General features: G+C 59.4%; 1 protein-coding gene across 9 annotated transcripts in view; it reads left to right on the top strand.

The window, feature by feature from the left end:
- The window catches only part of LOC123952790 (DAB2 interacting protein), a 186,478-nt gene that overhangs the window by 150,683 nt on the left and 22,863 nt on the right, over positions 1–12,932 (top strand). For all 9 annotated transcript variants that reach the window (XM_046022291.1, XM_046022290.1, XM_046022292.1 and 6 more), the window contains 3 exons: positions 8,280–8,433; positions 10,310–10,408; positions 11,203–11,757. In XM_046022291.1, coding sequence (XP_045878247.1) covers positions 8,280–8,433; positions 10,310–10,408; positions 11,203–11,757 — 808 coding nt within the window. The remainder of the gene's footprint in view (positions 1–8,279; positions 8,434–10,309; positions 10,409–11,202; positions 11,758–12,932) is intronic.

The raw sequence follows: 12,932 nt of genomic DNA, 5'->3' as shown, positions 1-12,932 counted from the left end.
GCTGTGGACATGGTGGGGCTTCTGTGGCGCCCTTGGAAGCGGCCCAGCGGGTGAGGCACTGCACCCCAGAGAGAGGAGGGAGCTAGTTCGGGGCTGCTATGCAGCAAGTCCAGGGGTCTGAGGGATGGGGTGGGAGGGTGGGGTTGTCCAGGACAGGAGCCCTCCTGGCCAGGTTTCTCGTCTCCCTCTCTGTGAGAGCGTCCAGGCCCGGCCCAGTGTGAGCTAAGTACCAGCGCCGGCCCCCTGAGGTTGATGAAGCCCTTTGGCTCTCAGCTCCCCTTCTGCCCTGTGTGACCGGGCCGTGGCACTCCGTTCTCCCAGCCCGTGTCCTCTGCTGTCTTAAAGCTTCCTTCGTCAGATCCTTCAGATTAACTGGGGTGTGTAGGGGGAAAGTTGCCCCGTGAGGTGGGGCTGTGCGGACCTGTTTGAGTTCATGTTCCCCGTTTCTGCTAGGGTGATGCTGCCTTTTGTGCGGGGCTGTGGGAGAAGGCTGTGCTGTGATGTGCGCGCCCAGATAGGCATTCCTGTCCCACAGCTGGGTACAGAGTAGGTGCTTAGTAAGTGGCTGTTAAGTCCACGCGGCCACAGTGTCGATCATTAAATCAGCACCCATGGGGCACTTCCTAGGAGCCAGGCCTGGGGCTGCGCTGTAGCCATAGCACGTGATAAGCCACCCCGTCCTCCTGTTGTTGTTGTAGTGGTGTAGACCTCCTTTGCCAGCTTGGCCCTGCGGCGTGGAAGGGAAGCACGGACTCCCAGGGGTCGGATGAAGGCTGGAGACCAGCACTGCCCAGCCCAGGGCTCAGCGTGTGGATAGAGATGGGGTCATACTGGTTCCAGTGACTGCTAGGACCTGTCCCCTGGCCTTGGATGAGAGAACCCCAGGCCGAGAGGGACCATGCTTCCAGGCCCTGTCATCCCAGGAAGACTTCCCAGGCAGAGCAGCCAGCCTCCTTGCCTTTTAAGGACAGGCTCTGTCTCCCCTGGGCCCTGGGAGCCGCTAGGCAGCTGCATTCTTCTCCCCTCTCCTGGGACCGCAGCTGGGCCAGGAGTAAGCACTGGCCTTCTCAGCAGCGGGTTCCCAGGCCAGCAGGGCAAGGCTGGGTGTGGGGAGAGATGGCTCTGCTGGATGTTCTGGGTGGGGTGCTGCCCTGTTTGTGTCCTGCCGCTCGATTCCCAGGACGTTGGCGCCCACACCCCGACTGTGCTCCAGTTTTGGAAGGCAGAGGTTACCAGCACAGCTGTCTGGTCCGCCTTTCTGTGACAGGCAGAAGTGAGTTTGGCATGTTCTGACCTGACTCCAGAGTCCACAGGTCCCGCCAGCCCTCAGGCGGGCACCTCCTCCATGGAGACCAACCTCGTCCAGGATTTCTACCCCTTCCAGGCCTGGTTGTGGTCATGGGCAGTGGCAGTGGACCACACAAGCGTGAGTGGGAGCTTGGGTCAGGGGATGCTGTGCTTGGGAGTCACAGGCAGAGGGGCTAAAGTGGCCCCTCGAGGGGTCTCCTGACCACCTATTCCTCTCATTCAGGAAGTTTAGGGCCTTTTTTTTTTTTTTTTTTTTTTTTTTTTTTGAGGTATCCCAGAGCATTTGGGTAGATGTAGTTTGTCCCCATTTTATAGATGGGGAAAATTGAGGCGTGGAGAAGGTGAAAAGACTAGAGTGGTCAGAGGAAAGGAACAGAAAATGGCCTGAGAAGTCCTTATCTCATCACCCCAAATGTCAGGCGCATCACCCACCTTGGAAACAGCCTTCACACAGGTAGGTAGGTCCTGTGTTGGCCTTGCTCGTAGCTGCACCCCTGCACCCACAGTGGTATCTGGCACTCACCCGCACCATCTTACTTGATCCTTCTAACAGCCCTGTAGGGGAGGTAGGCCATTCTCCTAGTTACGGGTGCAGAAACTGAGGCCCGGAGAGTTGAATGACTTTCAAGTGATTGTGGTTGAGTGGTTTCTAAGAAATAGAGACCCGCTTTGGCGCTGTGGCTGGGCACCATTGACACTAGGCCCTCCTACCCTCCTCCCTGTTCCCAACTGTGAGTCGGGAGGGCATGCATGCCTTTGCTCCCCGGGCATACTCCACTGCCTGCTTTCCTGCAGAGCCTGTTACCCAGCCATCCTCCGGTAGGGCAGGCGTCCCCTCTGCCGCATGCCTAAAGGGACTACCAGCTCCTGCTTGCACACTCCCACAGACAGGGTGCTCACTCCTTTAAAACCAAACCAGCCTGTGCCTGAGTAGTGACTGGCCTCTCCTGATCCCAGCTCTGCCCTCTGGGGGCATGCAGGGCAGCTCCCTCTGCCCCTTTAAGGCTTTGAAGGGAATTTTGAATCTCATTTTCCAGGCTACACAACCTCTCAACTCACCCTGTCCACTGGGAATATCCTCCCATGTAAGAAAGGGCTTCTTAATTATCGCAAGTTTTGTTTTTGGGTCTCCTCCCTTCTTGAAATAATGGGGAATTTGCTAAACTTCTGTGTTAGTAACCTTTGAAGAAAAAAAAGGCTGGAGTTGAAAAACAGCTCATGGGTTGGCTGGAAGGCTATCAGATAAGACTGTGGCCCCAGAGCTGGGACAATGTCCTCTTGTTCCTGCTCCCTGGCCCTCACAATGAGCTGCTGTTGGGGCTTGGCTGTATCTCCAGCGGCGCCTCCGCCCGTGCCCGTGCCTGTGCCCGGCCCACGTTTCCTGGGCAGGGGCTGTCCCACCCTCACCAGCCCCCCTGGCTCTTCCCTCTGGACGTGGGTCATGGTGAGCAAGTCAGCCGGCCATGGCCCTCGGTGGCTCAGCTGCCTGTGGGGTGATGGAATGTTGAAGGAGGCATGGATGGAGCTAGCCTTAGACTCTGCTGAACAGGTTCAGATCTTACTTGGCTGCTCGCCACCCATGGGATCTCGGGTGAGTTACCCGGCCCTTCTGGGGTGCAGCACCTCGGCCCTGGTGGGTTGTCCCGAGGAGACAGGTGGGAGAGCGGTGCGGGGCATCGTCTCAGCCGCATGGTCTGGCTGTGAGCTCTTGTCTGCCCGGGGACACCAGGCCACAGGCTGGTGGTGGCAGCATTTGGGCTGGGCTTCGACAGCTGAGAAAGAGAGAACTCGTTAGGCAGACAGGTATGGGGAGACGTGGTAGGGCTTCAGGAAATAGCATGGGCAAAGGGCCCCAAAGGGGGACGAGTCGGGAGGAGAGTCTGGGTCACTTGTCGGGGTGTGGTGTGAGGGGAGATAGAGAAGGTGTTTCGGGGAGGGCTTCAGTGCCAGGTTGAAGCACAGTGACGTGTTTCTCTTCAGGCTGTGAGGGGATGGCAGAGGGATGGGGGTGGAGGGGCCCATCTGGTAAGATGGTGCTGCTGTGGTCAGATGGAGAAGGCTGGTGGGGGGAGGCCCTCCTGCAATGCTCCCCGTGACCCGTGGCACTCCCATCTGTGACCTGGGAACTGTGGTACTATCCCCTTCCCAGGAAGTACGAAGATTCCATGCCATGGAGGTAAAGACCTGAGCAGACGGCCTCAGCTGGGGAGGGGACACAGGGCTTTTGGTCCTTGGGGTCTGATGAGGGTCTAGAGAATCCATTGTGTCTAAGACTCAGGGATATCTCAGAGGGTGGAGCAGTCATGGGGGCTGTGGCCATGGAGGGTACAATGAGCCATCTGGTCTTGGGAGGAGTGGGGGGAGCTCCCCATAACTGGACAATGCCAGAACAGGGGCATCTCTCAAATTCTGGGGGAGCCCTGGGGTGCTGCTCCTGGGACCTGACCTCGAGCAGACAACCACCGTGATCAACGCTTGGGTTGTCTTTGTCCCTTTTCCCGGTCAGTGGGGTTGAGATAACCCCACTAGCTCAGGGAGGATTGCCCCCATCCCAACTGAGCTCCTCCCCCTTCCCAGAGCTTAGCTGATCTTGGCTGCTAGGATACTGTGGCTTTGGTCCGGGAACCCCAGAGGCCCTGAATCTTCTTTCTGAGACAGATCCAGCCCTACCCACCAGGAGCCCCCAGCCAGACAGGAAGATGGTCTGTGACAGACCTTCCCAGCATAGTCTGATGACTGTCAGGGCTTGGGGCCATTGCAAGGTTGCTGTCTCCGGGGAGTCCGGGAAGGCTTCACGGAGGAGGGTGTGCTGATGTTGAGTGTTGAAGTTTGGATAGGATGAGGGGATGACATATGCCTGGAGGCCTGCCTGAGGGAGCTGTGAGTCCTGGGGAAGAGCAGCCCAGGGTGAGGGAGAGCAGGCAGAGGGACCCCAGCAAGCGGAGCTGGTACTGAATTCCATGCATTCCTGGCCCGGAACCCCTCTTCTGCTCCAGGGCCCGAGAATCGCCTCTCTCCCCAAATCCTCTTTATACACTTCAGTGTCTGCTCGTTTCTGTTGGGTTTTGTTTGAAGCAGGGCCCTTCTTTTTCAGATAAGGAAGTGGCTCCCGGGGGTTCAGGTATGGAGGCAACACGGGGAGGAAGACCAGCCCCTGGGCCTGCCCTCTCGGAGCGGGCTTGTCTCTCCCTGGTGAAGTGGGGGTGAGCTCAGTATTCGCTTCTCGGCCATGTGAGGTTTCAGCGAAGGGATATATGTGACATTTCCCGTGGGCACAGCCCAGAGCTGCCAGCTCTGCTCTGGTGAGGAGGGCCAGGCGCACGGAGCCCAAGTCTGGACTGAGATCTGAGCCCAGTGCAGTCCCATGGCATCCCTGGCAGGGTTGTTGTGAGAATGAGCTCGGACCTGGACTGCAGCAGTGTGAAGGCTTTTGCTCCCCTTAGTGTGGTGGCTCTGGTCTCCAGGGACCACAGGAGGTCATCAGGGTAAGCCATCATGGGACAAATCTGGGCGCTGGAGGAGGCCACGCAGTGGGACTCTTGGGCCACCTTCTCTCTTAGGCTAGCCGTGGAGTGGCAGGGAGGGACCTGATGTGGGGTTAGGGGTCACAGAGACCTGTACACAATGGCATCAGGCCCCAGAACCCCGCATCACACAAGGTGGCCATGGGCAGGGCTCCTAGACCAACTGGGGCCCCATTGCATCAGGGACCTTGGGCAGATCAGGTCACTGCTGCTCCCTGAGCCCCTTGCCTTTCTGTAAAATGGGTAGATGAATGTTGCTGGTGAAAGGGATGTGGAAGTGAGCAGCTGGGTGTTCTGGGCCTGATGGAGGCGGGTGCTTCTGGGTGGAGTACCTCCCGGCAGTGGAGTGGGGGCAAGGCAGTAGCTGGCAGCTGGTCTCCTCCTTTTCCGGAGCTTCTTAGGTCGGGAGACTGAGCCTCCTGCTGCCCGCTGGGAGCCTGGGAAGTCTGCGGTGCCCTCCACCCTTCTCCCTGCCTTGTTGGGCTTTTTGGCCAGCCTATAGGTGAGCGAAACACCACCCTGAGATGCTGTCCCAAGGCAAAGGCAGGGCTGGGTGAAGGCCTACTTTGACTCATTGATGGCGCCGGCTGGTGTAGAGTATTAGGGGTCCTGCAAGCCTGGGACAGGGCTGGCTTCCTGGGCGAGGTGGTTCCTAAGCCATTTGGTGATACTTCTGGTTTCAGGAAGTGACCAAGTGACAATTTTTCCTTCCCAAGCCCTAGTCATTTTATCAACCACCACCAGGGACACACTCAGCCTCTGCCAGGACCTTTCACCCTGGCGGGGTCACAGCAGAACAGCTCCCTCTGGGCCTCTTGTGCCCTTTTCTCTCCCGCCAGGAGCCTTTTGGGGAGGAGGGCAACAGGTGGACTCAGGCTGAGCAGGAAGGATATGTGTCTGCCTGTGAATCAGGAGCCCCGGCCTGCTGGTCCTGTCCCCACCCAATGGGGCAGCACTTCGAGCTTGGCCCTCTCCTGTGCAGAAACAGACTGGCACACCTTGGAGTAGCTACTGGCTGGCCCGGTGTGGCCTCTGCTCCAGTCCCCCAGCCTGGAGAAGCCCCCGGGAGGGTGGGAGGGTCACGGCTGCCCAGCTGCAGCCAGGATGCCCTAGCTGTGAGTTTGCCCACGGCCTCTGTTCAGCCAGGAGCCTTCCCAGGGAGGCCTGGGCCAGCTGGGGCGTGTTTATGGAGCAGGACGGTGAGGAAGGAAGAGGAGGGTTCTGCAGCCATAGGTTCCAGGCTCTGGCTGCTTTGAGGTCTGACCTGGACTGCGGGGCTCCTGGACTATAAAACCAGAGCCCCTCGCTCTCCCTGGATAGGACCAGTCTGTTGAACCGTGACTCCCTTTGCACTTCCTGGGTCCGTACTCTGCCGTCCCAGCATCCTTACCAGGCAGGAGTTTCCAGGCTGGGTCAGAAAGCAGCCGGATCCTGGCCTGCCGGCTGGGTTTCCAGTCCCGGACAGCAAGTGTAGGAGTGGTGGGTCCCAGCCCTTCCTGGGCAGGGTGACTTTTCCAGCCTCTGGGCCAGGGCCTCTCTTGCACTGAGCTGTGAAGCCCCATCCTGGGAGGGAGGCCTGGAGTCTGCCCCATGTGGTGGACAGCCCAGGGTGGCCTTTTGCAGCTGAGGGGACTACAAACCTACAAATCTACCCCCAGCCCAGGCCAGTGCTGTGATGGGAACGGGGAACGGGCCACTGGAGCAGAACCTGGGGAACTGGTTAAGGGCAGGTGGTGTGGTAGGCCACTGTGCATGTTTGGGAAAGCCGCCTCCCGGGGACAGGGTGCCAGAGGAGCGGAGCCAGTGTAGCTGTGTATGCCGCTGGCCTGGAGTCTCACTAGGCTCTACGTGTGAGTTTGAGGGTTTGGCCTGGCTCTGACCTGACCTCAGCCTGCCCCACAGCTTCCCTCTGGTCTGCACAGTCCCCTCGAGCTCTCAGGAGTCCTATGTGAACTCCTCTGTTCAGCTTGAGTGATCTGAGCCTTACCCTGTGCCAGCTTCATGCTGGGCATGGCGGGGAGCAGTTGCAGGGAGGCTCACTGGGTCTCTTGGGTCAAGCTCTGGGACTCCCTAGGGCTGGGGTCCCACTTCTGGCTCTGACTCCCATGGAGTGCCTAGCACAGGACTCCATGTTAGAGAAGGCTGTTGCATGGACATGGAGAGTCTAGAGAGTGGAGCGTGGCTTCTTGAAGCCTGTGAGGTCTCTGGGTGGGGCCTGTTGGCTCATCTCTGGATTCCTGAGCCCCCCCACATTGTGGGCCTCAGTTCCCCCTTACCTCCAGTGGGCGTAGAGATAAGGGCTACAGCATTGTGACCTGTGGTGAGTGTCTGGTGCCCCTGCCAGATCTTCCTGCCTGAGGTGGGGACTTTGCTGAGATAGGGAGAGAATGATAGCGTGGGCCTTGGGCCATTAGAGGCCAGGAGCTGAAAGGCAGAAGTTGTTGGGGGAAGGAAGCCTGGGTGGGCTAAGCCCAGGGTGGGTTCTGTGCCTGTTGCAGGGGTGTGGGCTATGGACAACAGTAGGGGCAAGGCCCGCCCAGCTTCCATGCTAGGGGAGGGCTTAGCAGGCCTGCGAGTCCTCAGGTCCCAGCTGTGGGAGGGGGCTTCGGTGGGGCACTGCTCTATGCCGTTGGCTCTGGAAGGGACATTCACCTCTCTGAGGACTCCACCAAGCTCTGGTACACGTGCCATCTGAGGTGCTTTCCATGGGATATGCTGAGGAAACCGAGGCTCAGAGAGGAGAAGTGACTTCCTCAGGGCTGCACAGCAAGTGAGCAGTGTGCGCAGGTCTCACAGAGCCCATCCTGGTCTGGGCTCCATTTGGGCACCAGGTGGCCCACTACCTCTGCTCTTTGTGTCCACGTGGGGCCCACTGACCCTGGCCTTGGGCCCAAGCTCCAGTACGAGTCCGAGTGTCAGTATCTCAGGGACCGAGCAGAGACTGCTACATCCTTCCCGGTTTGAGCCTCGTGTCCTTGTATGTGGCCGGGGAGAGGCGGAAGTCCTGTTGCTCTCCTCCTGAGGGGGCTGCTGCGCGGACTGTGATGCTCTGTGTGAAAGGGCTCTTGACAGTGACGTTCTGGACAAATGGCCGACTCCTTAGGTCTTGGAGGAAGACCAGGGCCAAGGAAAGGAGGTGGGGAAGGTTGCCTGGGTGCTGTGGGTCCAAGGCCAGGACCCTGCCCCAGACCCGGTGCTGGTGTTCAGCTCCTGTGTGGTGGCCTCGCCCTCAGCCGTTTGCTCCCTGAGAGGCTGAGCCACTTCTCCAGAGTCCCCCAGTGGGGAAGAGGGCCTGGCGGGTCCCTGTAACTCCAGGACTGTAATGCCCCCGTCTTGGGAGGAGTGACTGCCTCTCGCTGGGAGGTCTGGGCAGGCTTCCTGGAGAAAGGGGGAAGGGAGGGGCGTGGCAAGCTGGACCTGACGCAAGAGCCACCCCCGCCCCCCCAGGTCCCATCTGATGCCCAGGCTGAAGGAGTCTCGCTCCCACGAGTCCCTGCTCAGCCCCAGCAACGCGGTGGAAGCGCTGGACCTCAGCATGGAGGAGGAGGTGGTCATCAAGCCGGTGCACAGCAGCATCCTGGGCCAGGACTACTGCTTCGAGGTGGGTCCCCCCGCAGGGGTGGGGTGGGGCACCGCTGTCCTCTCCTGGTCAGGCCAGTTTGCATCCACTCTCTGGAGTGCTCTGTGGCCTTACTGGGGCCTGGGTGCTTTGGGGCAAGGCTGGAAATCTGCTTATAGCTTTTGGCTCCTAAGAAACCAGATGGAGGTGGGAGATGGGGTGCTTGTTCCTGCTCCGTGGGCTCCTTGAAAATGGGCCAGCACTGTCCTTCATGCGCAGGGCACAAGGTCCCATTGGGTGAGAGGAGAGAAAGCCTGTATAGAATTGCTTAAGCCCCAGAGCCTGCTCACTCCTCAGAAACCCCTCAAATGAATGCATTGTGGGGTAGGAGAGACCATCACCTTTTGGGGGCCTGTCTCCCCTTGTACATAATGAGAGCCAGAGCCTTTCTTGTCCTAGCTTTCTGTGACCGAAGGTTTGAGAGCAGAGGGACAGCCACCCAACATATGCAGGGTGTGCAGGGCTGTGACCTGCCCAGTCCCTCACTGTAGATGGGGAGGCCGAGGCCCAGAGTGATCGAGAAGATGTCAACAGCCACACAGCAGCCCGAGGCCAAACCAGGACCAGGGTAGCTAATGTTGCAGGGGTTCCTGGGAGTTCCTAATAGCTTCTCCAATTATTTGTATTCTCTTCCCACCTCTGTTTCTGGGAAGCTTCCCACCCCTAACAATCTTGGCATGATTAGGGGAGCTCTCTGATAGAGGAATGAGCCTGGTAATGAAAATCAGCTACTCAGGGACAACCTCCAAACGCCCCTGCCCTGGGGAAAGAACAGAGTGGGGCCTGGCACCTGCCTCATGCTCTGTACCCACTGGGTGCCGTCTCGGGCTACAGGCTCCTGGTCCAGCGGGCTCGGACGTCTTTGCCTGGGATGGACTGAAGATGATGTCTGTCCGCTTGTCTGCAGCAGGGGGTGCTGTTTTGTGCAGCCCTTGAGTGGCTGGATGAGGACCCTGCTTTCCCCCTGTAGAGCCCTTGGCCTGGTGCTGGGGACAGCAGGAACAGAGTAGGAGCTGCTTGGGTTAGGTCGCCTCACCTGGAGGAGACCAAAGGATGAGGAAGACAGGGGAGGGGAAGGGTTTCAGACAGAAGGACCCCAGGGTCCAGCCGGCCTAGATAGCCCAATTCTTTTTTTTAAAGATTTTATTTATTTATTTGAGAGAGAGATCACAAGGAGGCAGAGAGGCAGGCAGAGAGAGAAGGGGAAGCAGGCTCCCTGCTGAGCAGAGAGCCCAATGCGGGGCTCGATCCCAGGACCCTGAGATCATGACCCGAGCTGAAGGCAGACCCTCTGAGCCACCCAGGCACCCCTAGATAGCCCAATTCTTATTTCTCCAGTGTGGCTCCCAAAATGCTAAGTTTCTGTGACGATCACTGTTGTCACTGCCACTTGGGAAAAGAACTGTCAGAAGGCGTCAGCTGACTGAGGTGATCCTTTGTGCTTACCGGTGGTTGTCTCCTTGGTGCCTGTGGTTTTACCTGTAGAGGGAGGTTCTGGGTAAGCATTGCCCTCTGACCTGGACAGGGGGCCCCTCACCTTCTCTCCTGCCATCTCTGGGAGAGAGACTGGAGCCAGAAAGATGCTTTCCTGTGGACAAGGGTGCTGAGACAAGGGCAAGGAGCCGGGGCCAGGCACCAACGGGTACAGGCGTGGGCTGTCCTGCTGTTGCTGACCTGCTCTGGGACCTTGGGTCTCGGCGAGTCACCTACAAACGTGGTCTTTGTGAGCCTTGTTCTGCCTCCTCTCTGTGGCTGTGGTGCAGACCCGGCAGCTGAAGTTCTCCAGGGCCCAGAGGTCTTCCATCATACCAGCCTTGCTGTGCTCCCCTCCTGTGACACTATCCTGCCCGTCCCCCAGGTGACGACATCGTCGGGAAGCAAGTGCTTCTCCTGCCGATCGGCAGCCGAGCGGGATAAGTGGATGGAGAACCTCCGGCGAGCGGTACACCCCAACAAGGTAAGCCTGGACCCAAACCAGACACAGACTCTGGCAAGAGGGACAGAGTAGGGTTCTCTGGTGTGGGCCGCGATGGGGGATGGACGCGGCATCAGAGTGCCAGTGGTGTCGGGCCCCGAAGTAGGAGCTCCATTTGGCCAGGCTGACGCAGGCCAGAGGACCGAGTATGGGGCCATTAAGGACTTGGGTGCTAGTGCCCTGCTGCCTGAATTCCTGTCCCCACCTGCCCCCTAACCATGCATCTGGCTGGTTCCATGTGCATCCAGTTCCAGCTTGGACAGCCGTTTCCTTCAGAGGAGCACCACTGGCCTAGGCTGCTGGGCCCCCAGCTCCTCCCGTCAGGTTCATGGATCCCCCTTCTGTAATTGGCCACTTCTGGGCCTGCCTCCGTGGCCTGCCTGCACGGCCTGGGCAGAGTCCTGGTCGCCATGACCTCACTGAAGAAGGGGACTTAGCAGCGGTCACACCTAAGTGACTTTACAGACCGGCAGATGCAGAAGAGCTGGGAAATGGCACAGTTGTCTGCGGTGTGCCAGGCCTTGTGCTGCCCTCTCACTTGGTCTGTCACTCCATTTCGTTCCCATTTCACAGAAAAGGGACCCGAGGCTTAGATGAAGTCACAGTCTTAAGGTCCGTGGGCTAGTGCAAGGCAGAGCAGAGACCCGGCCCCTTGTCCGCCAGGCTCCAGAGCTGTCCCTGCCTCCTCCCGATCCCATGTCGGGGCTGGGCCCCACCTGGGTCTGAGAGCTCTCTGCGGCCCCCACGGTGAGCGCGGCCCCCTTGTGTGTGTGCAGGACAACAGCCGGCGTGTGGAGCACATCCTGAAGCTGTGGGTGATTGAGGCCAAGGACCTGCCGGCCAAAAAGAAGTACCTGTGCGAGTTGTGCCTGGACGACGTGCTCTACGCCCGCACCACGGGCAAGCTCAAGACCGACAATGTCTTCTGGGGGGAGCACTTTGAGTTCCACAACCTGCCGCCCCTGCGCACTGTCACCGTCCACCTGTACCGGGAGACAGACAAGAAGAAGAAGAAGGAGCGCAACAGTTACCTGGGCCTGGTGAGCCTGCCGGCTGCCTCCGTGGCCGGGCGACAGTTTGTGGAGAAATGGTACCCGGTGGTGACGCCCAACCCCAAGGGTGGCAAGGGCCCCGGGCCCATGATCCGCATCAAGGCGCGCTACCAGACCATCACCATCCTGCCCATGGAGATGTACAAGGAGTTTGCCGAGCACATCACCAACCACTACCTGGGGCTCTGCGCAGCCCTCGAGCCGATCCTCAGTGCCAAAACCAAGGAGGAGATGGCGTCGGCCCTGGTGCACATTCTGCAGAGCACGGGCAAGGTCAAGGTGCGTGTGTGGGCACAGGTGGGTCTTTGCACATTGTGCGGCCCACACGGAGGCCTGGTGGTGCGTACACTGTCCCCCGTGTCCGAGTCACGGCGTTTAGCTCTCACAGAGGCACTCCTCACAGCCAGGTGGGCCCCCAAGCCCCAGAGTTGCATCATAGAACGGGAGGCTTTGTGTCCCTCCTCCATGGTTGGAGGTGGTTGCTAACGTACACGTGGAGCCGAGGGATGGGGTCGTGGCATAGAGCAAAGGAGCAGGTTTGAGGGGCCTCTCCGCGGCCCTCGAGGGCTGGCCTCTCCTAGACACACATCCAGTGAGGGAGCGTTCAGGTGACATCCCCCACATGTGACGGCCTGTCCTAACCCCCAGCCTCCCCCTCCATGTCAGACACACAGGCTCACAGCTGGGCTCACATACACGGTGCAAACCGTGCCTGTGCCGTTCGGCAGTCAGCCCGCTGTGGTGACTGCTGTCCCTGGCCCCACAGCCCACAGAACGGGGTTGTCCCAGAGCCATCCAGCAGGCCCTCCTGTAGGGGTGGAGGACCTCACCTCTCTGCCCCCCACCTTCATCTTCCAGGCTGTGCTCAGCCCCTCGCACCTGATTCCGGAGACAAGTAGGCTCCTTCAGGAAGGCCCCCACTGCCCAGCTGCCCAGCACGGTGGAATGTGGTTCTATGGACCTCAGAGTCCTGCTGCTTCCGTTGGTGGGGAGCTACCTGAAGGGGGTTCAGTGGAGAAGGACTGCATAGTGCGGAAGGCCGCGGGTACTGGCCCCTGTTATAGGAGAGTAAAACATGAATGTCTTATCTACATTTACGAAGTAAAAAGAAGGAGCCGGGCCTCTGTGTTCTGGACATGGTATGGTTTGAGGGCCAAGTGGCCTCTGATGGAGGTGAGGGACTGACATGTGTCGAGGTCCTGAGCCCTCACGGTCTGGGGCAGGGGGTAGACGTGGGTTGGGGGCCCAGGCGCATAACCCCCATCAGGGCCCCTTATTCCCTTACCTGCTCCCAGAAGTTTTTGGCCCCCTTTGGGCCCTCTAGAGCCCCCCACCTCTTGGACTGGTGGCTCCCCTCAAGGAGAGGGACTTCCTCAGCATGGTCTCTGTGCAGGGAGGGAGCGCTGAGTTTCCTTCTCCCTCCCCCAGCTTTGGACCTGACTAGGCTGGACAGG

Source organism: Meles meles, chromosome 11 (assembly GCF_922984935.1).
Source record: "Meles meles chromosome 11, mMelMel3.1 paternal haplotype, whole genome shotgun sequence".
Classification (NCBI taxonomy): Eukaryota; Metazoa; Chordata; class Mammalia; order Carnivora; family Mustelidae; genus Meles; species Meles meles.
Note: the sequence above shows the minus strand (reverse complement) of the source record. Positions and strands in the feature narration are given on the sequence as shown.